This window comes from Henckelia pumila, chromosome 3, assembly GCF_033568475.1.
Source record: "Henckelia pumila isolate YLH828 chromosome 3, ASM3356847v2, whole genome shotgun sequence".
In the NCBI taxonomy this organism is placed as follows: domain Eukaryota; kingdom Viridiplantae; phylum Streptophyta; class Magnoliopsida; order Lamiales; family Gesneriaceae; genus Henckelia; species Henckelia pumila.
Genome location: NC_133122.1, coordinates 95380131 through 95408105, shown reverse-complemented (window position 1 = coordinate 95408105; position 27975 = coordinate 95380131). Strand labels below are relative to the sequence as shown.

Below are 27975 nucleotides of genomic sequence, written 5' to 3'. Positions count from 1 at the left end.
CTCAAAACATCAATATCATAAATGAGCTATGGTCACGGGTACTAGCTGCCTGGATACGCATACGCCCTCGCCGCCAGTCGGAACACATTATCCTTATTGACATTTTGCTCACCTGCACCATTTAAATCTAGTGAGCCTAGAGGCTCAGCACGTTCTATCCTTACATAACAAAATGAAACCACACACAAGCACACATCATATAAAATACATGAATAATAATTATACGTACATGATCTTAAAATTATATGCATATAAACATGAATAAATAATTATAATGCTTCGTCATCATGCTAAATATATATCATCATACTTAATAAATATCATAAAATAACTTATCATGATTTCTTAGTTCTCAACAGGTCGTATCTATGTCGGTGGCATCATACTAAACGATTGATCAATCTATAAACCAACGTACGTGGCGGTGGGGTTTCCACCTCTGTGCTGCCATTTCACTAGCCCTCTCAGCTGTATCCATAAGCTCATCATACTTATACATCATTAGGAAGGTCACCGGGCCCAGGTATCCCGGCCTCCAACCACATCACTTTCCACCTTCACTTCAACTTCCATAAAATATTTTTCATAACATGCTCTTAAACTTATCATGAAAATTCTTAATGATGCATGAACTTAAAATTCTCATTTATTTCTTTATTTTCATGAAAATTTGCCCGTAAATATATATTTAATTTATTTTTTTAAAAAAATCATACTTATATAACTGATCGATGGAATACTAACACTTAAATTTGCTTTAAAAATCTCTCAATTCCAGTCGAAATAATCGCAAGTGCACGATTCAAGTTATAATAAGATGTACTGAGTACGAATATCGTCCTCGGGGACCAAACAATAATAATTTGTTTCTTTGATTTTTAACTACACAGTATCAAAAATTTGATTTTGATTCTATCTAACATTTAACACTAAGAACTCAATGTAAATAAATCTAAATTTCACAACCACGAAACCAATTTGCACCACTAAAAGAAATAATTTGAAAAAGATTTTGTTGGAATTTCGGTTCACCTTCCCCTAATTGAACTGGACGATTGGAACTTAATTAATGCGCATAAGTTTGACAGAAATCCCTGTAACATTGACACTCTCTCTCGAGGTTATGCCAAACTAATCAAATCAGTGAAACAATTAAATCTCTCTAATTATTTATCACGACCGATTGCTTTGCGTTCTATGAATTCTACAGCTTTCAACCTGGTGGTCTATGACTATCAACATGTACTAAATACCATATCTCTATACATATTTTAAGTCCATGGATTCTATCATTCGTCCTAATTATGAACCTATCTCTCGACAGCAATTCACAATTTACGAATCTATGTTAAGGGTAGCTAATCATCAACATAGAGAAAAACACATGATAAAATCAATTATAAACATAAATCAAATCTCTATACGTCAGGTGATTCAATCACACTACAGTGTTTCGGGGTTCAGATCCCCTTGATTCCAACAAAATAAAAGTTTAGCTACTGAACGTCATTACAAAATTCAATCTAAAAAAATGCTTAACATAAAAATTCAGAAAATATGAAGAGAAAAACTCCCAACGGAGATGAGAAATCTTCAATATTCAGAGCCACCTCCTCCTCTGTCTGTGCGTGTGTCCGACCTTCAAAACTGTTTAATAAATCCTATTTATATGGCCCAAGAGTCCTCGTCAAACCAATTACCCAAAATAAAATATTTTCCAAAATTACGTGCAGGCGCCCGAGCGGTAGAAAAGAGCCGCCCGGGCGCCTGAGCTCTGACTCAAAGGTTTTTCTTCAACAGGAGAGCGCGCGGGCGGTAGAAAAGTGCCGCCCGAGCGCCTTGTCTTTTTCCAGAAATATAAAGTCCTTCTCTTGCTTTCCTCACGGCCGCATGCGTGCAATGCCTTCTCACTATAAATCAGCATTTCCTAGTAATTTTCTGCAGTATAAATAAATAAACAAGAGGAGTGACTATAAACACAATAAAACAAAAAAAAAAGAACAAGAATGGTAAGGAACAGACACAACGTAAACGAAACGAATGCAAAACAAACACAAAACATGAAAAATAACGCACAAAAACGACTCCTATCAACCTCCCCAAACTAACCTTTTGCTCGCCCTCGAGCAAATTAGGTGACAATTCTAACATGCAAAAACAACAAATAGACGACACAAGTAGGTAAAATCAACCTTCTCAAGCCTCAAAACCTTTTCCAACAGAAAACCAATCCAATCATATCAACATGCTGACCTTTTAAAACAAAAATTTTTTTTAACAATAACTAGCAAACCTTGCAAACTTAAGAATCTCACAACTCTGTTTTTGGAATACTTTACTCCGAATTCAATTCACATATTCTAAGATCATAAGGACTTTTTCAGTTATACTGGGATCAAGATTTAGAAACATTCAATGATACACACACTCACGACTGGTATAACTCAACGAAAAATAGTGTTTGCGTGTTTTGGTCAAGAATCCACATTCATTAAACGTGTCTATCAACAGTCCATCAGAAAAATTCCTAAAACCCCTCTCCACTAGTATATTGGGCGACTGTGACTCGGTCAATAAGTCTTATTCGGCTTATAATGTCAGGCTAGGTTAATGGCTCCAATGAAGGAAAGGAATTCAAAGAGGGAGTAAATGATTGTAGTAGCCCGTAACCAAAAATCAGTAATTAAGAAATTAATCATAATTACTTGGGTAGAGTTCGGAAGCTCCGATCAGGATCGGAAGATCCGAACAGGATCGGAAGCTCCGATCGATATTACGTCAGGCATGACGTGTGGCAAGATCGGAAGATCCGATCAGGATTGGAAGCTCCGATCACCCCTATCCGGAGTCAACAAGTGATATTTTGACACGTGGCAGATCAAGATCTTCGGAAGCTCCGATGGCAGGATCGGACGTTCCGATCGAGGTTCGGACGTTCCGATCAAGGATCGGAAGTTCCGATCGTTGTCTATAAATAGAGGGCCGAGGCTTCATTTCCAATTGCCAATTTCGAATATTTCCCTCTCCTTTCTAGTCTATTCGAGTAGTTCTAGCCTTCCTAGGCTTGACCCGGTGGTCGGCGAGGCGTTCGGTAGTCGTAGCGGAATTGTGCCTAAGTTCTGGAGGCATCGACATCAAAGGGCTAACGACGGACGAAGGTATAGCTTTTGCTTCCTATAAATATTTAGGAGTATGCAATAGCTTAGTTAAGGCTTTTAGAGCACTTTAATGATAGTAGTATCATTTGGCAGTGTAGAGCAGACTATAGGCGTGGACCTAGAGTTGGTAGAGCTTGCACTGATTTGAGGTACGAAAGTACTGTTCGAGATATCCTGACTGAGTATGCATGTATTATGTGACTGCATGATTCATATGCCATGATATTATGCTGCATTCATTTGCATCTTGCTGTATCTCTTTTGAGATGTCTGTTAGTAGGGTTGTACCCTATCCTATTAGTGGATGGACTTCCATCGATTTGGGTCCGTCGTATCCACGGTTATCTCGGTATGGGAGCCACCTCCTGAAGCGACGGCACAGCGTGCTACATACCATGGCCCGGTCTGTCTCTGTTATCTGATCCTTGACCTCGAGTTTTTAGGGAGTTCACTTTGCATGCATGTATACTCATACTCTCGTACTGAGTATTTTATGCTCACGTCTCGTACTCAGTGTTTCTGGACACCCTATTCCATGGGGCAGGTTTGCGATTGGACGAGGAGGGTGGATCCAGGAGGGGCTAGTCAGTGGTTGGCCAGCTGGAGCTTTGTCTAGGTTTTATTACTGTTGTTTGGGTTGATACAGCTATTCGATTTGGTTGTATATTATTTGGATAAATTACAGATTCCTTTTCTTGGGATTGTATAATGTTTATGGTTTCCGCAGTTTCATTCTGATATCTGTTTATTAAGTTAATTGCATGCCTAAGTTCTGTTTAGTAGGTGATCCGGGTAAGGGTCTCTACATTTATGGTATCAGAGCATGCAAAAGAAATTCTTGGGATTTAGTCTCATCATGAGGTATTTTTGTAGATGGCAAATCGTGATGACCAGAGTTCTCATGGCAGTATTGGTGGGCGTTGGGGTGATGCCGACCGAGAGCATCGTCGAGAACGGCGTCATCGTCATCATGACGACGAGCGTTTCACTGTGCGTCGATTCTTAGCTATGGGTCCTAAGCCCTTAGTTGGAGGTGAGTCTCCGGATGATGCGGAAAACTGGTTAGACCGCATGGAGACGACTTTTCAGACTTTCCATTGCACCGAGGAGCAAAAGATGGAGACCCTGGGTTATCTTCTGGATGGACGTGCGCGCAGGTGGTGGAGGTTTACTTCTGCACCTTTTGTGGCGGCGAGAGGAGTGGACACCTGGGCCGAGTTCCGCACAGCTTTCCAAAAGCGGTATTTTCCTCCTGCACTCCGTCAGTCAAAGGCAGGCGAGCTACTGAGTCTGCGACAGGGAGCCATGTATATTGATGAGTATCAGCAGAGGTTCTTTGATCTGCTATCCTATTGCCCCGAGATTGCTGATAGCTCAAAGATGAAGTATAATCTGTTCCTTCAGGGCCTTAACCCTGAGATCCATGACCGTGTGGCGGTTGGCAACGACATGTCCTACGAGGGTTTGGTGAGCCGTTGTCACCAGGTGGAGGACAGCATTCGGCGGAACAGGTCTTTCCCTCAGTCGAGGCCTGCTAGTTCTTTGGGTCCCCGTGCCCAATCTTTCAAGAAGTCTGGATCTACTTCTTCCTCTGGTTCTGGAGGTGTTGTCCGTTACGGTAAGAAGGACAAGTGTGATCACTGTGGGAAGAACCATCCATCCGACAAGTGCCATAGAGCTTCTGGAGCTTGTTTCCGTTGTGGAGAGACTGGTCATATCCGGAGGGATTGTCCACTGTCTGGGGGAGGCGGTTCTGGTTCTGGTTCAGGATCGGGTTCTCAGGCCACCGTTCAGCAGAGGTCGCAGGGACAGCCTGCTGGGAGTTCTCATTTGAGGCCACGAGCTTCTGGCCAGGTGTTTGCCTTGAGGCATGATCAGGCTGTGAAGGAGAATGAGAAAGTCATCGCAGGTACATTTCTGCTTTATGGTATACCTGCTTTTGTACTTATTGACACTGGTGCATCTCATTCCTTCATTTCTGCACGTTTTGTTAAGAGGCATAAGTTACCATGCATTGCACTACACGTAGTGATGTCTGTTTCTACTCCGACAGGCCAATCTGCTTTGGCTAAGCGTCTAGTGATGGGTTGCCCTTTAGAGTTCGAAGGGAACATTCTATTAGCGAATCTCATGGTCCTGGCGATGGACGACTTTGATTGCATTCTGGGAATAGATATGTTGACTACCTATCGAGCTTCAGTGGACTGCTATCAGAGATTAGTACGCTTTCATCCGAAGGAAAGTGAGAGCTGGTTTTTCTATGGTGAGGGAGCGCGACCTCCGATGCCTTTGGTATCAGCTTTGAGAGCCTGTCGAGCTCTAGAGTCTGGCGGGGAAGGCTACCTTATTTATGCAGTTGATTTGTCCGCTGAGAGTATTGGGATAGAGAGCATTCCTGTTGTGGATGAATTTCCAGATGTATTTCCTGATGAGATTCCGGGTTTTCCTCCTGCTAGGGAAGTCGAGTTTGGCATAGAGTTGATGCCGGGTACTTCGCCTATTTCTAGAGCACCGTATCGTCTGGCTCCGTCAGAGATGCGTGAGTTGAAGAATCAGCTACAGGATCTTTTGGACAAGGGGTACATTCGTCCTAGTGTATCTCCTTGGGGAGATCCTGTTCTTTTTGTAAAGAATAAGGATGGGTCGATGCGGCTGTGCATTGACTATCGGCAGCTGAATCGAGTCACGGTGAAGAACAAGTATCCGTTGCCTCGTATTGATGACTTGTTTGATCAGCTGTAGGGTACGTTAGTTTACTCCAAGATTGACTTGAGATCTGGGTATCATCAGTTGAGAGTCCGTGATCAGGACGTAGCCAAGACTGCATTCCGTACTCGCTATGGGCATTACGAATTCCTAGTGATGCCATTTGGTTTGACTAATGCGCCGGCTATATTCATGGATCTGATGAACCGTGTCTTCAGGGAGTATTTGGACAAGTTTTTCGTGGTCTTCATTGACGACATTTTGGTGTATTCGTGTAATACGGAAGAGCATGTTTCTCACTTGCGGTTGGTACTACAGACTCTTCGAGATGAGCAGTTGTACGCCAAGCTGAGAAAGTGTGAGTTCTGGATGGATAGAGTGGTCTTTCTTGGCCATATCATATCCAGGGAGGGGATTTTTGTTGATCCATGCAAGATTGAAGCGGTACTTAATTGGTCGCGTCCAACGACAGTGGCTGAGATCCGTAGTTTTCTGGGTCTAGCAGGGTATTATCGTCGCTTCATTCTGAACTTCTCTCAACTAGCTCGACCTTTGACGTAGCTTACCCGCAAGGGTGTGGATTTCGTGTGGTCCTCCGAGTGTGAGGAGAATTTCTGTGAGCTTCGACGGCGGTTGACTTCTGCGCCGGTGTTGGCATTACCGTCAGGATCTGCAGGGTATGTGGTTTACACAGATGCTTCTCTTCAGGGGTTAGGTTGTGTCCTGACTCAGAATGGGCATGTGATCGCATACGCTTTTAGACAGCTGAAGCTTCACGAGGACAACTATCCAGTCCATGATTTGGAATTGGCAGCCATTGTGTTCGCTTTGAAGATCTGACGTCATTATCTGTATGGCGAGAAATTTGAGATCTTCACCGACCATAAGAGTCTCAAGTATTTGTTCACTCAGGCGGAGTTGAACATGAGGCAGAGACGTTGGATGGACTTGCTTAAGGACTATGATTGCGAAATTAAATACCATCCGGGAGCTGCTAATCTCACCGCTGATGCTTTGAGTCGCAAGGTGCGACTATCCGCACTTCAGACTTGTTCGATGTCTAGTGCGATCAGTGACTGTTGTACTTCAGGTTATACCTTCAAGCATAAGAAAGGTGTACAGAGTATCCAGATGTTTGCGATATTATCTGAGCCAGCTTTGTATTCGCGGATCCGAGATGCTCAGATGTCTGATTCGAAGACCCAGCGTTTAGCTCGTCTAGCTAACGAGGGTAGCTCGTCTGGATTTCATTATCAGTCAGATGGCTTTCTGTGTTTGTCTGGTAGGCTTGTGATTCCGCAGGATGAAGAGTTGCGAGAGGAGATTTTGTCTCAGGCACATCGCACTAAATTGAGTATTCATCCTGGGAGCAACAAGATGTACAAGGATCTACGTACTCGTTTCTGATGGAAGGGAATGAAATGCAGTGTTTATCAGTTTGTTTCGAGATGTTTGGTGTGTCAACAGGTCAAAGCAGAGCACCGACGACCTGGAGGATTGCTTCACAGCCTGCCTATTCCTGAATGGAAATGGGAGTTTATCACAATGGACTTTGTGACCCATTTACCGGTATCTCCGAGGAACTGTGATGCTATCTGGGTTGTAGTGGACCGACTCACCAAGTCAGCGCATTTCATTGCCTATAGCCGAGAGTACTCTGTGGATCGCATGTCACGGATGTACATTTAGGAGATCGTTCGACTTCATGGAGTGCCAGTGAGCATTGTCAGCGATCGGGACCCCAGGTTAACTTCTAGATTCTGGGGGAGTGTTCAGCGTGCGATGGGTACTACTCTCAGTTTGAGTACTGCCTATCATCCGAAGACTGACGGTCATTCAGAGTGAACTTTTCGTACTTTGGAGGATATGCTTAGAGCGTGCGTCATGGATTTTGGTTCAGCCTGGCAGGATCATTTGCCGTTGATCGAGTTCGCGTACAACAACAACTATCATACTAGTATTGGGATGACACCTTTTGAGGCGTTGTACGGGCGACGTTGTCGTACTCCACTCTTCTGGGAAGAAGTGGGGGAGAGACAGGCTGAGGGACCGGAGTTTATCCAGCAGGCGATAGACATTGTTGATCAGATCAAAAAACGGATTAAGACTGCACAGGATCGTCAGGCCAGCTATGCTAATATCAAGCATAGGCCTTTGCAGTTCGATGTCGGGGAAAAAGTATTTCTGAGAGTGTCACCTTTCCGCAAGATTCTCAGATTTGGCCTTAAGGGCAAGTTGTTTCACAGGTTTATCGGTCCGTTTGAGATCTTGGAGAGCATTGGCGATTTGTCTTATCGATTAGCTTTACCACCGCATCTATCCAGTATTCATGACGTGTTCCACGTATCTCTGTTGCGACGGTATGTGGCGGATGAATCTCATATTCTGCAGTGGTCTGAAGTTCAGGTGAACAAGGATTTGACCTATGTTGAGAAACCTATTCGTATCCTGGATTATAAGGATAAGGTTTTACGGAACAAAGTCATTCCTTTGGTTTTAGTTCAGTGGCAGCGCCGAGGCACTGAGGAAGCTACTTGGGAGCTTGAGGACAGGATGCGTGAAGACCATCCTGAGTTGTTTTGATTTCATTCTTAAGTTGTATTCAGTTGCAAACTCTGTAAATGTTTGATTTGAATAAAGAATGTTTCTGATTTCTGTATTGCATTCGGTACTTAAGATCTGATTTCGAGGACGAAATATCTTAAGTGGGGGAGAATGTAGTAGCCCGTAACCAAAAATTATTAATTAAGGAATTAATCATAATTACTTGGGTAGAGTTCGGAAGCTCTGAAGGTGAGTTCGGAAGCTCCGATCAGGATCGGAAGCTCCGAACAGGATCGGAAGCTCCGATCGATATTACGTCAGGCATGACGTGTGGCAAGATCGGAAGCTCCGATCACCCCTATCCGGAGTCAACAAGTGATATTTTGACACGTGGCAGATCAGGATCTTCGGAAGCTCCGATGGCAGGATCGGACGTTCCGATCGAGGTTCGGACGTTCCGATCAAGGATCGGAAGTTTCGATCGTTGTCTATAAATAGAGGGCCGAGGCTTCATTTCCAATTGCCAATTCCGAATATTTCCCTCTCCTTTCTAGTCTATTCGAGTAGTTCTAGCCTTCCTAGGCTTGACCCGGTGGTCGGCGAGGCGTTCGGTAATCGTAGCGGAGTTGTGCCCAAGTTCTGGAGGTATCGACATCAAAGGGCTAACGACGGACGAAGGTATAGCTTTTGCTTCCTATAAATATTTAGGAGTATGCAATAGCTTAGTTAAGGCTTTTAGAGCACTTTAATGATAGTAGTATCATTTGGCAGTGTAGAGCAGACTATAGGCGTGGACCTAGAGTTGGTAAAGCTTGCACTGATTTGAGGTACGAAAGTACTGTTCGAGATATCCTGACTGAGTATGCATGTATTATGTGACTGCATGATTTATATTCCATGATATTATGCTGCATTCATTTGCATCTTGCTGTATCTCTTTCGAGATGTCTGTTAGTAGGGTTGTTCCCTATCCTGTTAGTGGATGGACTTCCATCGATTTGGGTCCGGCGTATCCATGGTTATCTCGGTATGGGAGCCACCTCCTGAAGCGACGGCACAGCGTGCTACATACCAGGGCCCGGTCTGTCTCTGTTATCTGATCCTTGACCTCGAGTTTTTAGGGAGTTCACTTTGCATGCATGTATACTCATACTCTCGTACTGAGCGTTTTATGCTCACGTCTCGTACTCTGTGTTTCTGGACACCCTATTCCATGGGGCAGGTTTGCGATTGGACGAGGAGGGTGGATCCAGGAGGGGCTAGTCAATGGTTGGCCAGCTGGAGCTTCGTCTAGGTTTTATTACTGTTGTTTGGGTTGATACAGCTATTCGATTTGGTTGTATATTATTTGGATAAATTACAGATTCCTTTGCTTGGGATTGTATAATGTTTATGGTTTTCGCAGTTTCATTCTGATATCTGTTTATTAAGTTAATTGCATGCCTAAGTTCTGTTTAGTAGGTGATCCGGGTAAGGGTCTCTACAATGATGATCATTCTCTACAGTCTACTTCTTTTGACTCACAAATTCGCACCTCTTCTCATTCATTGATTTCCAAATTTTTCTTTTCTTTCACTTGCCTTCTGCCAACATTCTTTTCTTTCTTTATTTTTTAACAATTTTTTTTATCTTTTGTACTGAACACAACCAACACACCATTCCAATCTCAATTTTTCATTCGGAGCATAAACAAAAATAAACTACATTCAATTTACTCCTCACAAGGTAGGAATGAGTGTTTAAGCTATGGGTAGAAGTTATAGGATATTGAACAAAGTTGAATGGGGGTTTACCACACGTTTTCACGCATGCCATTCGTTTTCTATTAAGCTCAAATTAGGCACTAGGGACACATTAAGTCAAGGGTGGTTTGAAAGGCACAAACATAATTCAGAAAGAATTGCCTATATCACTCCTAAATCACAGTATACCCGAATTGCGCCTCAAGGGGTGTTTGAACTTGTTCTAGAAAAATTTCAATTCACAGTTAACTCATACAGATCTCAATCAGTGCAGAACAGAGAATCATCAGTAGTAAGCGATGATTACACCAAAACAAGCTTCAGATTATGCACCTCTCGTGCTCATATAAATGTGAAGGCTCAACTGGGCATCTAAGGATAATTCACGAAAAATTTTAAGCCCAAAGATCAAACAAATTGCCTCAATCATACCCAAGTTTGTATGTTTCAACTTCAGATTCAAGTATACCTCACAGAGTGTTTAGAGATCTATTCATCGACTTGGTTGTACTAGTTCAAAACTATTTGTCAAGCAAAGAAGATGATCATAGATTCAAAACTAAAAAAAATTATTTTATTTTTTTTAATCATTGGCTTTTTGGTTTCATTCACAACACTTGCAACAACAGTACAAATGACTCGAACGAACAAAAAGCATGAAAACAGAATGAAAACACAAAAGACACAACCTCCCCAAACTAAAGACGAGCATTGTCTCCAATACTACTTGACACCACCAAATCTAAAAACACAAAAAGAAACATAAAAAAAAAAGCACTAATCACTCCCCTGGTCTGAATCAGAATCCTTCCCATCGAGGTCTTTGGGCAGATCCCGAAGCGGCGGAGCATATTGGAATGGGAAAGGCGGAGGATACGGCAGTGGAACTGGATAAGCTGCAGGGTCCATCCCAGCATTTGCGAGCAGCCCTCGCATCATGGCTTTGGTAGATTCGTTGTGGACTGCATTCACCTCCTGGCATTTATCTATGTGTTGCACCCAGGCAGAAATTTCTCTCAGTGTCTCATTCATGGTGCGTCGAGCAGGGGCTGGCTTAAGAACATTCCTCGATGATTGACCGGGTCCAAAACGTGCCCGGCCATCAGATGTAAACTCCCTGAGTCGGAACGACTTTTTTGCCCTCAAAATAGTGTCATCCACCTCCTGCGTTGGGTGCAACCATTCTTCATTGTCCCTGGTTGGGACACCAGCTCGCACACAAAGTGCAGAAACAATGGTAGGAAAGAATATCGCAATGTTGGAAGTGCGAATGGAAGTGTACAACTCTCGGTTGATAATCCGTCCGACATTGAGCGGCCATTGCTTGTGCAGGGCATACAGCAACACCGCCCTGCTCATCACCACCTCATTGGTGTGGGATACCGGCATTAATCTGTGAGTCAGAAAAGCATACCACAAGGCCGGTTCCAGCCGCAAATATTTTTCTTTAAAAGACAAATTTCACTGAGTCTTTCCAAATGTTTCCATCATAGCACAGAACATTAGTAATTTCATTATAATCCGGGTTAGCCTTAAATTCTTAAAATTGGCTATCATCCACATCCGGAGTTTCCAAAAAATCATTAATAGCGGCAGGAGTGAAAAAAACCATCTTACCCCGCACGAAAACCGTGCTATCTGTACGCTGATGGCATTGGCGTAGAACTCTCGTACCAAGGGGACAATCGCCGCTAGAGTTTGTCGGCAAAATTTGGTCCATTCTCGAGCCACGATGCCAAGGGAGGCAGTGCGTTCTTCGGAGATATTGAATCCCCTCTCTGCAATTGGATTCCTATTAGATTTTGCCGCCTCATACCTCGCCTTAGCTTCTTCCGAGATGAATTTCCCATCTATGATGTTGGATGGGGTAGCCCTAGAAGTGGCAATCTTTTGTTTCTTTGGCGCCATGGTGTACGAAACTTGAAGAATCAATTGATGGACCTGTGAATTGGAGAGAACAAAGAGAAGTATGGAGTGAGAGAGAGAGACGACGAGAAAGATTAGGGTTAGGAAGAGGAATTAGAAAGGGAATTGTAAAAGAATGAAAGAGGGATCAGGTTTTATTTTTTCTGAGTCTGTGCGATGCGCCCGAGCGGTAGAAAACAACCGCTCGGGCGCACCCCCATTTTTTTTAAAACACTAGACCGTGGGCATGCGCCTGGGCGGCAGAAAATAGCCGCTCGGGCGCACCCCCCTTTTTTGGAAAAAAACATAAAAACAGAAGGGATGCGCCCGGGCGGTAAAAAACAACCGTCCTAGCGCATCCAATTTTTTTTTAAAAACTTTAAAAAAACAGTACTCAACTCGAAAAAAGAACTAACTTAACAACCCTGAAAAAAAAATAAACTAACTTAAAAAGTTCTAACTTTAAAACTAAAACTAAAACGAACAAAAACAAAATTAAATAAAAGAGAAAGTAGAATGTAGTTCTCAATTTAAAGTCGAGAGCTTGACTTTTCTTTCTCCCCAAACTAGTCTTTGTCAGTCAATGTGGTGATGACTGGCATGTAATCAATGTCACCCCCCACGTAGTGCTTAAGCCTTTGAGCATTGACCATAAAAGACTCGTTTCTGGAATCTTTGATCGCAATGGCCCCCGATGGATACACTCTGGTGATTTTATAGGGGCCTGACCACCTAGACTTCAGTTTCCCGGGAAACAGCCTCAACCGGGAGTTGAATAGCAAGACAACATCTCCTTCCTTGAATTCCCGCTGACGAATGCGCCTGTCATGTATTCTCTTGGTTCGTTCCTTGTACGAAACCGCCATATCATATGCACTGTCGCGGAATTCCTCCAGTTGATTAAGCTCCAAAAATCTCTTTTCACTTGCAGTAGCAAATTCAAAGTTTAGGGTCTTAGTAGCCCAATATGCTCTATGTTCTAACTCAACAGGTAAATGGCATGCCTTTCCAAATAACAGTCTATAAGGGGAAGTGCCTATAGGTGTTTTAAACGCGGTCCTATAGGCCCATAAGGCATCATCAAGTCAAAGTGCCCAATCTTTCCGATTAGTACTCACACTTTTCTCCAAAATCTGTTTGATTTCTTGATTGGACACTTCCACTTGGCCACTGGTCTGGGGGTGATATGGGGTAGAGGCTTTATGCTTGACACCATATTTTTTTAAGAGTTTGTCAAAAAGTTTATTGCAAAAGTGGGTGCCACCATCACTAATGATTGCACGGGGTGTACCAAATCGATTAAAAATATTTTTCTTCAAAAATTTCAGTACAACCTGTGCATCATTTGTCGCATAAGCTTCAGCCTCTACCCATTTTGAAACATAATCGACTGTGACCAGAATGTATTTTTTTGTCATAGAAATTGGAAATGGTCCCATGAAGTCAATTTCCCGTACATCAAATATCTCATACTCAATGATATTATTTAAAGGCATTTCATTTCGGTTTGAGATATTACTTGTCCGTTGACATCTATCACAAGATAATACAAACAAGCGCGCATCCTTAAAGAGATTGGGCCAGTAGAACCCACATTCAAGTACCTTTGCTGCTGTTTTGACTGGCCCAGCATGGCCACCTACCTCACGATCATGACAATGACTGAGGATGCTTTGCATTTCTCCTTCCGCCACACATCTTCGGATCATTGAGTCAGCACATATTTTAAACAAAAACGGTTCCTCCCAAAAATAATGCTTGACATCTGATAAAAAAAAATTTTTCTGATGGAAAGACAGATTATGTGGGAGTGTGCTTGTGACTAGATAATTCGCAAAATTAGCATACCATGGTGAACTTTCTATGGAAAAATTTTTTTCATCAAGGAACCAATCATCTATGTCCTCTATCTCATTTGTTGCACCATCAACAATGCATTCTAATCTAGATAGATGATCAGCTACTACATTTTCAACACCTTTCTTATCCCTGATCTCTAAATCAAATTCTCGCAAAAGTAAGATCCACCTAATCAGTCTAGGTTTCGCATCTTTCTTTGCCAACAAGTGCTTAATAGCAGAGTGATCTGTGTATACTGTGATTTTTGAGAGTACAAGGTATGAATGAAATTTATCCAGTGCAAATACTACAACTAACAACTCTTTTTCAGTGGTGGCATAATTTAGTTGAGCTTCATTAAGAGTCTTGCTAGCGTAGTAAATAGTTTTGAATACCTTGTCTATTCGTTGGCCAAGCACTGCGCCAACAGCAGAGTCACTTGCATCGCACATGACTTCAAATGGGAGATCCCAATTTGGTGATGTAAGTATTGGTGCAGTCACCAGTATTTCTCTCAACACTTCAAAGGCCTGCAAACAATTTGAATCAAAGTCAAAAGGGGCATCTTTCATTAGCAAAGAAGAAAGAGGTTTGGCAATTTTTGAAAAATCCTTAATAAACCGCCGATAGAAGCCGGCATGGCCCAGGAAACTTCTGACTCCCTTGACTGTCGTAGGTGGAGGCAAATTTTGAATAACGTGCACCTTGGCTTTGTCCACCTCGATCCCCTGCTCAGAAATTCGGTGACCCAATACTATACCTTCTGTCACCATGAAATGGCACTTCTCCCAGTTCAGTACCAAATTTGTCTCCTCGCATCTCATTAAAATAGAATTCAAGTTATGCAGACATGCATCAAAAGATTTACCGAAAATAGAGAAATCATCCATGAAAATTTCTAAAAAAATTTCGACCATATCATAAAAAATGGCAGTCATGCACCTCTGAAAAGTAGCAGGAGCATTACATAACCCGAAAGGCATACATCTATAGGCAAACGTACCATATGGGCTAGTGAAAGTCGTTTTATCCTGGTCTTCAGGTGCAATCGCTATTTGATTGTATCCTGAATACCCATCTAAAAAACAGTAAAACTCATACCCAGCCAGTCTCTCTAGCATTTGATCAATGAAGGGGAGGGGAAAATGATCCTTATGGGTTGCGTCATTTAGTTTTCTATAGTCTATGCACACACGCCAACCTGTAACTGTCCTAGTGGGTATCAGTTCATTTTTCTCATTCTGTATGACAGTAATTCCCCCCTTCTTTGGTACACACTGCACCGGACTCACCCATGGACTATCTGATATAGGATAAATGATACCTGCATCCAGAAGTTTGATCGCTTCAGCTTTTACAACTTCCTGCATTTTTGGATTCAATCTCCTTTGTGGTTGGACCAATGGGTTGATGTTCTCTTCCATTAAAATCTTATGCATGCATAAGGATGGATTGATTCCTTTGATATCCGCCACTTTCCAGGAAAACACACTCTTGTGTTTCTTAAGCACCTCCATTAGTCTGGCCTTCATCTCACCTGTCAAAGAGGAAGATATTATAACAGGCAACTTATCATTCTCACCTAAAAACATGTATTTGAGATAGACAGGTAATTGTTTCAATTTCACAGTAGGTGGTTCCTTAATGCTTGGTTTCTGGAGGACTAAATCCTTCCGGTCACCAAGGTCTTCAAGTCTAAGCTTTCCACCTCTTCTCCATGACTGGTTGTTATTCAAATATGCGGTCATCTCTTCAATTCCATCACTGAGAACGTCCACTTGCTCAGAGATAAGTGTAGCTTCTAATGGTTCCTGAAAATTATCTTGCACATAATCCAATAACAGTGAGTCCACTACATCCAGTTGAAAACATTCTTCATTATTCTGAGAAAATTTTAAAGAATTAAAAACGTCAAATGAAATTTTCTCTTCTCCCACTCTTAACAGCAACTCTCCCTTCTGGACATCTATTAATGTCTTTCCTGTCGCCAGGAAGGGTCTACCCAATATGAGTGGCATGTCCAAATCCTCTTCCATATCTAGCACCACGAAGTCCATGGGGAAGATGAATTTGTCCACTTTTACAAGCACGTTCTCGATTATCCCCCGTGGATATTTGATGGACCTGTCTGCCAGTTCTAACGATATTCTGGTGGACTTTGGTTCTCCCAAGCTCAATTTCCTAAACACAAAGTAAGGCATTAGATTTATACTAGCACCCAAATCACATAAAGATTTATGAAATTGAATATTATTAATCACATAAGGGATAGAGAAACTCCCTGGATCTTTTTGCTTTAATGGGATTTTATTTTGCACCAGTGCTGAGCAATTCTCAGTCAGACTAATCATTGCATGCTCCTCCAGTTTCCTCTTGTTGGAGAGGATATCTTTCAAGAACTTTGCATAACTTGACATTTGCATCAGTGCATCGGCAAAGGGAATATTAATATTCAATTTCTTGAATACTTCTAGGAATTTTCCAAACTGAGAATCTAGTTTTGCCTTCTTCAGGGCTGCAGGAAAAGTTGGTCGCACAACAATTTTTGCTTGTGAAGTGGGTGAAAGTGTTGGGATAGATGACTTACCTGCAATTCTTGTTGATGTAGCCAATTCTGGTCTTTCTCGACCTGTGGTGCAGGCCCTACTGTCTTCCCACTCCTCAGTTCAATTGCTTTTACCTGCTCCTTCGGATTCTTCTCCGTGTCACTCGACAAGGTACCTTGATCTCTGCTGGAAATTGTTTTGGCCAATTTCCCTATCTGATTCTCCAGATTCTTTATCTAAGCATCTTGATTCTACATCCGGGTTTTAGTAGATGATATGAATTGCTGCATCATCTGCTCTAAACTCAATTTCCCTTCTTGAGGCTGTCTGCCGTAGTTCTGATTCCCATATGGCTTATTGTTCTGTCCACTCCACGAGAAATTTGGATGCTGTCTCCACCCTGGATTATAGGAGTTCGAGAATGGGTCATTCCTTGGGCGATTTTGATTCCCCATGTGACTTGCCATAACTCCCTCTGGTTGAGAAAATGTTTGACAGTCTTTTGTGAAATTTTCTGCACCACATTTTTCACACCACACTTCTTGAACTCTCATCACAAAGTTTCCTATACTCAGTTCCTCAATTCTCTTGTTCATGACTTCAAGTTGAGCGGCCACTGATGTGAATGCATCAACCTGATGAATCCCATTAGATTTCCGGGCTGTACTCCTTTCAGATAAAGGGTGATAGCTACTAGATTCCATTTCCTCAATTAATTCATAACCATCCTCTAACGATTTTTGCATAAAATTTCCACCTGCAGCTGCATCTAACATGGTACGATTAGAGTGAGAAAGACCATAATAAAAAGTTTGTACCAAAAGACCGTCTGGTAATTGGTGGTGTGGACATCTCCTCAGTAGATCTTTGTAGTGCTCCCATGATTCATAAAATGTTTCCTGTTCTCCTTGGGAAAAAGTTGTGATGTCAGTTCTTAGTTTCATTGACTTATATGGTGGAATGTATTTGGTGAGGAAAGATTTCACCAGATCATCCCAAGTCATGATGGAACCTGAAGGTAAATTTGTCAGCCATGCTTTCGCCTTATCTCGTATTGAAAAAGGGAATAAACGCAAACGAATAACGTCATCAGAAACTCCCTGTATCTTGAATGTATCACAAATTTCCAGAAAATTTGTGAGGTGCACATATGGTTCATCAATGAAAGTCCCGCCAAATTGAAGTGTGTTCTGAATCATTTGAAGAATAACAGGTTTTATCTCAAAGTGATTTGCCGCTACAGTTGGACTGATGATGCTTGGTCTAGAACTTTCGATGTTCGGTAAGGCGAGATCTATCATGGATCTGTAAACTGGTTGTTCTTGTTCTTGTTCTTCCTCCATTTCTTCTTGTTGTTTCCTTCTTCTTTTGTGAAAAGTTCTCTCGATTTCTGGATCAAAAGGCACTAGTTCTTCAGATGAGTGTCGCATGCACTGCAAGAGAATCCTGCAATTCACAGATGGAAAAGAGTGATTAAAATTGTAATAGAGAAAAACCAAGTAAAACAAATTAAAATCTCAATAGTCCCCGGCAACGGCGCCAAAAACTTGATCGACGGAATACTAACACTTTAATTTGCTTTAAAAATCTCTCAATTCCAATCGAAATAATCGCAAGTGCACGATTCAAGTTATAATAAGATGTACTGAGTACGAGTATCGTCCTCAGGGACCAAACAATAATAATTTGTTTCTTTGATTTTTAACTACACAAAGTATCAAAAATTTGATTTTGGATTCTATCTAACATTTAACACTAAGAACTCAATGTAAATAAATTTAAATTTCACAACCACGAAACCAATTTGCACCACTAAAAGAAATAACAATTTGAAAAAGATTTTGTTGGAATTTCGGTTCACCTTCCCCTAATTGAACTGGACGATTGGAACTTAATTAATGCACATAAGTTTGACAGAAATCCCTGTAACATTGACACTCTCTCTCGAGGTTATGCCAAACTAATCAAATCAGTGAAACAATTAAATCTCTCTAATTATTTATCACGACCGATTGCTTTGCGTTCTATGAATTCTACAGCTTTCAACATGGTGTTCTATGGCTATCAACATGTATTAAATACCATATCTCTATGCATATTTTAAGTCCATGGATTCTATCATTCGTCCTAATTATGAACCTATCTCTCGACATCAATTCACAATTTACGAATCTATGTTAAGGGTAGCTAATCATCAACATAGAGAAAAACACATGATAAAATCAATTATAAACATAAATCAAATCTCAATACGTCCGGTGATTCAATCACACTACAGTGTTTCGGGGTTCGGATCCCCTTGATTTCAACAAAATAAAAGTTTAGCTACTGAACGTCATTACAAAATTCAATCTAAAAAAAATGCTTAACATAAAAATTCAGAAAATATGAAGATAAAAACTCCCAACGGAGATGAGAAATCTTCAATATTCAGAGCCGCCTCCTCCTCTGTCTGTGCGTGAGTCCGACCCTCAAAACCGTTTAATAAATCCTATTTATATGGCCCAAGAGTCCTCGTCAAACCAATTACCCGAAATAAAATATTTCCCAAAATTACTTGCAGGCGCCCTAGCGGTAGAAAATAGCCGCCCGGGCGCCTAAGCTCTGCCTCGAGGGTTTTTCTTTAAACGGGACGGGCGGTAGAAAAGTGCCGCCCGAGTGCCTTGTCTTTTTCCAGAAATATAAAGTCCTTCTCTTGCTTTCCTCACGGCCGCATGCGTGCAACGCCTTCTCACTATAAATCAGCATTTCCTAGTGATTTTTTGCAATAAAATAAATAAACCAGAGGAGTGACTACAAACACAATAAAACAAAAAAAAACAGAACAAGAATGGTAAGGAACAGACACAACGTAAACGAAACGAATGCAAAACAAACACAAAATATGCGAAATAACGCACAAAAAAGACTCCTATCAACCTCCCCAAACTAACCTTTTGCTCGCCTTCGAGCAAAATAGGTGACAATTCTAACATGCAGACACAACAAATAGACGACATAAGTAGGTAAAATCAACCTTCTCAAGCCTCAAAACTTTTTCCAATAGAAAACCAATGCAATCATATCAACATGCTGACCTTTTAAAACAAAAAAAAAAAAAAATAACAATAACTAGCAAACCTTGCAAACTTAAGAATCTCACAACTCCGTTTTTGGAATACTCTACTCCAAATTCAATTCATACATTCTAAGATCATAAGGACTTTTTCAGTTATACTGGGATCAAGATTTAGAAACATTCAATGATACACACACTCATGACTGGTATAACTCAACAAAAAATAGTGTGTGCGTATTTTGGTCAAGAATCCACATTCATTAACCGTGTCTATCAACAGTCCATCAGCAAAATTCCTACAACCCCTATCTACTAGTATATTGGGCGACTGTGACTCGGTCAATAGGTCTTATTCGGCTTATAATCATGTCAGGCTAGGTTAATGGCTCCAAATGAAGGAAAAGAATTCAAAGAGAGAGTAAATGATGATCATTCTCTACAGTCTACTCCTTTCGACTCACAAATTCGCACCTCTTCTCATTCATTGATTTCCAAATTTTTCTTTTCTTTCACTTTCCTTCTGCCAACATTCTTTTCTATCTTTATTTTCCACCACTTTTTTTTTTCTTTTGTACTGAACACAACCAACACACCATTCCAATCTCAATTTTTCATTAGGAGCATAAACAAAAATAAATTACATTCAATTTACTCCCCACAAGGTAGGAATGAGTGTTTAAGCTATGGGTAGAAGTTATAGGATATTGAACAAAATCGAATGGGGGTTTACCACACGTTTTCACGCATGCCATTCGTTTTCTATTAAGCTCAAATTAGGCACTAGGGACACATTAAGTCAAGGGTGGTTTGAAAGGCACAAACATAATTCAGAAAGAATTGCCTATATCACTCCTAAATCATAGTATACCCGTATTGCGCCTCAAGGGGTATTTGAACTTGTTCTAGACAAATTTCAATTCACAGTTAACTCATACAGATCTCAATTAGTGCAGAACAGAGTATCATCAGTAGTAAGCGATCATTACACCAAAACAAGCTTCAGATTATGCACTTCTCGTGCTCATATAAACGTGAAGGCTCAACTAGGCATCTAAGGATAATTCACGAAAAATTTTAAGCCCAAAGATCAAACAAATTGCCTCAATCATATCCAAGTTTGTATGTTTCAACTTCAGATTCAAGTATACCTCACAGAGTGTTTAGAGATCTATTGATCGACTTGGTTGTACTAGTTCAAAACTATTTGTCAAGCAAAGAAGATGATCATGGATTCAAAACTAAAAAAAATTATTATTTTTTTTTCATCATTGGCTTTTTGGTTTCATTCACAACACTTGCAACAACAGTACAAACGACTCGATTGAACAAAAAGCATAAAAACAGAATGAAAACACAAAAGACACAACCTCCCCAAACTAAAGACGAGCATTGTCATCACCACCTCATTGGTGTGGGATACCGGCATTAATCTGTGAGTCAGAAAAGCATACCACAAGGCCGGTTTCAGCCGCACATATTTTTCTTTAAAAGACACAAATTTCACTGAGTCTTTCCAAACGTTTCCATCATAGCACAGAACATTAGTAATTTCATTATAATCCGGGTTAGCCTTAAATGCTTGAAATTGGCTATCATCCACATCCGGAGTTTCCAAAAAATCATTAATAGCGGCAGGAGTGAAAGAAACCATCTTAACCCGCACGAAAACCGTGCTATCTCTACGCTCGACGGCATTGGCGTAGAACTCTCGTACCAAGGGGACAATCGCCGCTAGAGTTTGTCGACAAAATTTGGTCCATCCTCAAGCCACGATGCCAAGGGAGGCGGTGCGTTCTTCGGAGAGATTGAATCCCCTCTCTGCAATTGGATTCCTATTAGATTTGGTCGCCTCATGCCTCGCCTTAGCTTCTTACGAGATGAATTTCCCATCTATGATGTTGGATAGGGTAGCCCTAGAAGTGGCAATCTTTTGTTTCTTTGGCGCCATGGTGTACGAAACATGAAGAATCAATTGATGGACCTGTGAATTGGAGAGAACAAAGAGAAGTATGGAGTGAGAGAGAGAGACGGCGAGAGAGATTAGGGTTAGGAAGAGGAATTAGAAAGGGAATTGTAAAAGAATGAAAGGGGGATCGGGTTTAATTTTTTCTGAGTCTGAGCGATGCGCCCGAGCGGTAGAAAACAGCCGCTCGGGCGCACCCCCATTTTTTTTTAAAACACTGGACAGTGGGCATGCGCCTGGGCGGCAGAAAATATCCGCTCGGGCGCACCCCCCTTTTTTGGAAAAAACATAAAAACAGAAGGGATGCGCCCGGGCGGTAAAAAACAACCGTCCTAGCGCATCCAAATTTTTTTAAAAAACTTTGAAAAAACAGTACTCAACTCGGAAAAAAAACTAACTTAACAACCCTGAAAAAAAAATAAACTAACTTAAAAAGTTCTAACTTTAAAACTAAAACTAAAACGAACAAAAAAAAAATTAAATAAAAGAGAAAGTAGAATGTAGTTCTCAATTTAAAGTCGAGAGCTTGAATTTTTTTCCTCCCCAAACTAGTCTTGGTCAGTCAATGTGGTGATGACCGGCATGTAATCAATGTCACCCCCCACGTAGTACTTAAGCCTTTGAGCATTGACCGTAAAAGACTCATTTCTGGAATCTTTGATCGCAATGGCCCCCGATGGATACACTCTGGTGATTTTATAGGGGCCTGACCACCTAGACTTCAGTTTCCCGAGAAACAGCCTCAACCGGGAGTTGAATAACAAGACAACATCTCCTTCCTTGAATTTCCGCTGACGAATGCGCCTGTCATGTATTCTCTTGGTTCGTTCCTTGTACAAAACCGCCATATCTTATGCACTGTCGCGGAATTCCTCCAGTTGATTAAGCTCCAACAATCTCTTTTCACCTGCAGCAGAAAATTCAAAGTTTAGGGTTTTAGTAGCCCAATATGTTCTATGTTTTAACTCAACAGGTAAATGGCATGCCTTTCCAAATAACAGTCTATAAGGGGAAGTGCCTATAGGTGTTTTAAACGCGGTCCTATAGGCCCATAAGGCATCATCTAGTCGAAGTGCCCAATCTTTCCGATTAATACTCACACTTTTCTCCAAAATCTGTTTGATTTCTCGATTGGACACTTCCACTTGGCCACTGGTCTAGGGGTGATATGGGGTAGAGGCTTTATGCTTGACACCATATTTTTTAAGAGTTTGTCAAAAAGTGGGTGCCACCATCACTAATGATTGCACGGGGTGTACCAAACCGATTAAAAATATTTTTCTTCAAAATTTTCAGTACAACATGTGCATCATTTGTCGCATAAGCTTCTGCCTCTACCCATTTTGAAACATAATCGACTGCGACCAGAATGTATTTTTTTGTCATAGAAATTGGAAATGGTCGCATGAATTCGATTCCCCATACATCAATATCTCACACTCAATGATATTATTTAAAGGCATTTCATTTCGGTTTGAGATATTACCTGTCCGTTGACATCTATCACAAGATAATACAAACAAGCGCGCATCTTTAAAGAGATTGGGCCAATAGAACCCACATTCAAGTACCTTTGCTGTTGTTTTGACTGGCCCAGCATGGCCACCTACCTCACGATCATGACAATGACTGAGGATGCTTTGCATTTCTCCTTCCGCCACACATCTCCGGATCATTGAGTCAGCACATATTTTAAACAAAAACGGTTCCTCCCAAAAATAATGCTTGACATCTGATAAAATTTTTTTTTTCTGATGGAAAGACAGATTATGTGGGAGTGTGCTTGTGACTAGATAATTCGCAAAATTAGCATACCATGGTGAACTTTCTATGGAAAAAAGTTTTTCATCAGGGAACCAATCATCTATGTCCTCTATCTCATTTGTTGCACCATCAGCAATGCATTCTAATCTAGATAGATGATCAGCTACTACATTTTCAACACCTTTCTTATCCCTGATCTCTAAATCAAATTCTTGCAAAAGTAAGATCCACCTAATCAGTCTAGGTTTCGCATCTTTCTTTGCCAACAAGTGCTTAATAGCAGAGTGATCTGTGTATACTGTGATTTTTGAGAGTACAAGGTATGAATGAAATTTATCCAGTACAAATACTACAGCTAACAACTCTTTTTCAGTGGTGGCATAATTTAGTTGAGCTTCATTAAGAGTCTTGCTAGCGTAGTAAATAGTTTTGAATACCTTGTCTATTAGTTGGCCAAGCACTGCGCCAATAGCAGAGTCACTTGCATCGCACATGACTTCAAATGGGAGATCCCAGTTCGGTGATGTAAGTATTGGTGCAGTCACCAGTCTTTCTCTCAACACTTCAAAGGCCTGCAAACAATTTGAATCAAAGTCGAAAGGGGCATCTTTCATTAGCAAAGAAGAAAGAGGTTTGGTAATTTTTGAAAAATCCTTAATAAACCATCGATAGAAGCCGGCATGGCCCAGGAAACTTCTGACTCCATTGACTGTCGTAGGTGGAGGCAAATTTTGAATAACGTGCACCTTGGCTTTGTCCACCTCGATCCCCTGCTCAGAAATTCGGTGACCCAATACTATACCTTCTGTCACCATGAAATGACACTTCTCCCAGTTCAGTACCAAATTTGTCTCCTCGCATCTCATTAAAACAGAATTCAAGTTATGCAGACATGCATCAAAAGATTTACCGAAAATAGAGAAATCATCCATGAAAATTTCTAAAAAATTTTCGACCATATCATAAAAAATGGCAGTCATGCACCTCTGAAAAGTAGCAGGAGCGTTACATAACCCGAAAGGTATACGTCTATAGGCAAACGTACCATATGGGCAAGTGAAATTCGTTTTATCCTGGTCTTCAGGTGCAATCGCTATTTGATTGTATCCTGAATACCCATCTAAAAAACAGTAAAACTCATACCCAGCCAGTATCTCTAGCATTTGATCAATGAAGGGGAGGGGAAAATGATCCTTACGGGTTGCGTCATTTAGTTTTCTATAGTCTATGCACACACGCCAACCTGTAACTATCCTAGTGGGTATCTGTTCATTTTTCTCATTCTGTATGACAGTAATTCCCCCCTTCTTTGGTACACACTGCACCGGACTCACCCATGGACTATCAGATATAGGATAAATGATACCTGCATCCAGAAGTTTGATCGTTTCAGCTTTTACAACTTCCTGCATTTTTGGATTCAATCTCCTTTGTGGTTGGACCAATGGGTTGATGTTCTCTTTCATTAAAATCTTGTGCATGCATAAGGATGGATTGATTCCTTTGATATCCGCCACTTTTCAGGCAAACACACTCTTGTGTTTCTTGAGCACCTCCATTATTCTGGCCTCCATCTCACCTGTCAAAGAGGAAGATATTATAACAGGTAACTTATCATTCTCACCTAAAAACATGTATTTGAGATGGACAGGTAATTGTTTCAATTCCACAGTAGGTGGTTCCTCAAGGCTTGGTTTCTGGAGGACTAAATCCTTCCGGCCACCAAGGTCTTCAAGTCTAAGCTTTCCACCTCTTCTCCATGACTGTTGTCATTCAAATATGCGGTCATCTCTTCAATTCCATCACTGAGAACGTCCACTTGCTCAGAGATAAGTGTATCTTCTAATGGTTCCTGAAAAGTATCCTGCACATAATCCAATAACAGTGAGTCCACTACATCAAGTTGAAAACATTCTTCATTATTCTGAGAAAATTTTAAAGCATTTAAAACGTCAAACAAAATTTTCTCTTATCCCACTCTTAACATCAACTCTCCCTTCTGGACATCTATTAATGTCTTTCCTGTCGCCAGGAAGGGTCTACCCAATATGAGTGGCATGTCCAAATCCTCTTCCATATCTAGCACCACGAAGTCCACGGGGAAGATGAATTTGTCCACTTTTACAAGCATGTCCTCGATTATCCCCCGTGGATATTTGATGGACCTGTCTGCCAGTTGTAACGACATTCTGGTGGACTTTGGTTCTCCCAAGCTCAATTTCTTAAACGCAGAGTAAGACATTAGATTTATACTAGCACCCAAATCACATAAAGCTTTATGAAATTGAATATCATTAATCACACAAGGGATAGAGAAACTCCCTGGATCTTTTTGCTTTAATGGGATTTTATTTTGCACCAGTGCTGAGCAATTCTCAGTCAGACTAATCATTGCATGCTCCTCCAGTTTCCTCTTGTTGGAGAGGATATCTTTCAAGAACTTTGCATAACTTGGCATTTGCATCAGTGCATCGGCAAAGGAAATATTAATATTCAATATCTTGAATACTTCTAGGAATTTTCCAAACTGAGAATCTAGTTTTGCCTTCTTCAGGGCTGCAGGAAAATGTGGTGGCACAACAATTTTTGCTTGTGAAGTGGGTGAAAGTGTTGGGATAGATGACTTACCTGCAATTTTGTTGATGTAGCCAATTCTGGCTCTTTCTCGACCTGTGGTGCAGGCTCTACTGTCTTCCCACTCCTCAGTTCAATTGCTTTTACCTGCTCCTTCGGATTCTTCTTCGTGTCACTCGGCAAGGTACCCTGATCTCTGCTGGAAATTGTTTTGGCCAATTGCCCTATCTGATTCTCCAGATTCTTTATCAAAGCATCTTGATTCTGCATCCGGGTTTCAGTAGATGATATGAATTGCAGCAGCATCTGCTCTAAACTCGATTTCCCTTCTTGAGGCTGTCTGCCGTAGTTCTGATTCCTATATGGCTTATTGTTCTGTCAACTCCACGAGAAATTTGGATTCTGTCTCCACCCTGGATTATAGGAGTTCAAGAATGGGTCATTCTTTGGGAGATTTTGATTCCCCATGTGACTTGCCATAACTCCCTCTGGTTGAAAAAATGTTTGACAGTCTTTCGTGAAATGTTCTGCACCACATTTTTCACACCACACTTCTTGCACTCGCATCACAGAGTTTCCTATACTCAGTTCCTCAATTCTCTTGTTCATGACTTCAAGTTGAGCGGCCACTGATGTGAATGCATCAACCTGATGAATCCCATTAGATTTCTGGGTTGCACTCCTTTCAGATAAAGGATGATAGCTACTAGATGCCATTTTCTCAATTAATTCATAACCATCCTCTAACGATTTTTGCAGTAAATTTCCACCTGCAGCTGCATCTAACATGGTACGATTAGAGTGAGAAAGACCATAATAAAAAGTTTGTACCACAAGACCGTTTGGTAATTGGTGGTGTGGACATCTCCTCAATAGATCTTTGTAGCGCTCCCATGCTTCATAAAATGTTTCCTGTTCTCCTTGGGAAAAAGTTGTGATGTCAGTTCTTAGTTTCATTGACTTAGATGGTGGAAAGTATTTGGTGAGGAAAGATTTCGCCAGATCATCCCAAGTCATGATGGAACCTGCAGGTAAATTTGTCAGCCATGCTTTCGCCTTATCTCGTAGTGAAAAAGGGAATAAACGCAAATGAATAGCGTCATCAGAAACTCCCTGTATCTAGAATGTATCACAAATTTCCAGAAAATTTGTGAGGTGCACATATGGTTCATCAATGACAGTCCCGCCAAATTGAAGTGTGTTCTGAATCATTTGAAGAATAACAGGTTTTATCTCAAAGTGATTTGCCGCTACAGTTGGCCTGATGATGCTTGGTCTAGAACTTTCGATGTTCGGTAAGGCGAGATCCATCATGGATCTGTAAACTGGTTGTTCTTGTTCTTGTTCTTCTTCCATTTCTTCTTGTTGTTGCCTTCTTCTTTTGTGAAAATTTCTCTCGATTTCTGGATCAAAAGGCACTAGTTCTTCAGATGAGTGTCGCATGCACTGCAAGAGAATCCTGCAGTTCACATATGGAAAAGAGTGATTAAAATTGTAATAGAGAAAAACCAAGTAAAACAAATTAAAATCTCAATAGTCCCCGGCAACGGCGCCAAAAACTTTATCGATGGAATACTAACACTTAAATTTGCTTTAAAAATCTCTCAAATCCAGTCGAAATAATCGCAAGTGCACGATTCAAGTTATAATAAGATGTACTGAGTACGAGTATCGTCCTCAGGGACCAAACAATAATAATTTGTTTCTTTGATTTTTAACTACACAAAGTATCAAAAATTTGATTTTGGATTCTATCTAACATTTAACACTAAGAACTCAATGTAAATAAATCTAAATTTCACAACTACGAAACCAATTTGCACCACTAAAAGAAATAACAATTTGAAAAAGATTTTGTTAGAATTTCGGTTCACCTTTCCCCTAATTGAACTGGACGATTGGAACTTAATTAATGCGCATAAGTTTGACAGAAATCCCTGTAACATTGACACTCTCTCTCAAGGTTATGCCAAACTAATCAAATCAGTGAAATAATTAAATCTCTCTAATTATTTATCACGACTGATTGCTTTGCGTTCTATGAATTCTACAGCTTTCAACCTGGTGGTCTATGGCTATCAACATGTACTAAATACCATATCTCTATGCATATTTTAAGTCCATGGATTCTATCATTCGTCCTAATTATGAACCTATCTCTCGACAGCAATTCACA

General features: G+C 41.0%; 1 protein-coding gene and 2 non-coding genes across 3 annotated transcripts; 2 read left to right on the top strand and 1 right to left on the bottom strand.

Moving 5' to 3' along the window:
- The first annotated feature begins 17274 nt into the window (after window positions 1-17274).
- On the top strand, window positions 17275-17381 carry LOC140894179 (small nucleolar RNA R71). Its single transcript, XR_012153725.1, has one exon. It is a non-coding gene; the product is annotated as a small nucleolar RNA R71 (small nucleolar RNA).
- Window positions 17382-24930: 7549 nt separating this feature from the next.
- On the bottom strand, window positions 24931-27155 carry LOC140889240 (uncharacterized). The gene is made up of 5 exons (XM_073296952.1): window positions 26961-27155; window positions 26277-26918; window positions 25854-26174; window positions 25204-25770; window positions 24931-25089 (listed from the first exon to the last, which is right to left on the bottom strand). Exons 1-5 carry the CDS (start codon window positions 27153-27155, stop codon window positions 24931-24933), a joined length of 1884 nt encoding a protein of 627 aa, XP_073153053.1.
- LOC140893967 (small nucleolar RNA R71) lies at window positions 26647-26753 on the top strand. Its single transcript, XR_012153525.1, has one exon. It is a non-coding gene; the product is annotated as a small nucleolar RNA R71 (small nucleolar RNA).
- Window positions 27156-27975: the final 820 nt, after the last annotated feature.

Coding starts and splice junctions, on each gene's coding strand:
- LOC140889240 (XM_073296952.1), bottom strand. CDS start 27,155: ATGGAAGAAGAACAAGAACAAGAACAACCAGTTTACAGATCCATGATG. Junction 26,175..26,276: donor TTCAACCAGAGGGAGTTATG/GCAAGTCACATG, acceptor TGGAGTTGACAG/AACAATAAGCCATATAGGAA. Junction 25,090..25,203: donor AGGGAGAGTTGATGTTAAGA/GTGGGATAAGAG, acceptor GATTATGTGCAG/GATACTTTTCAGGAACCATT.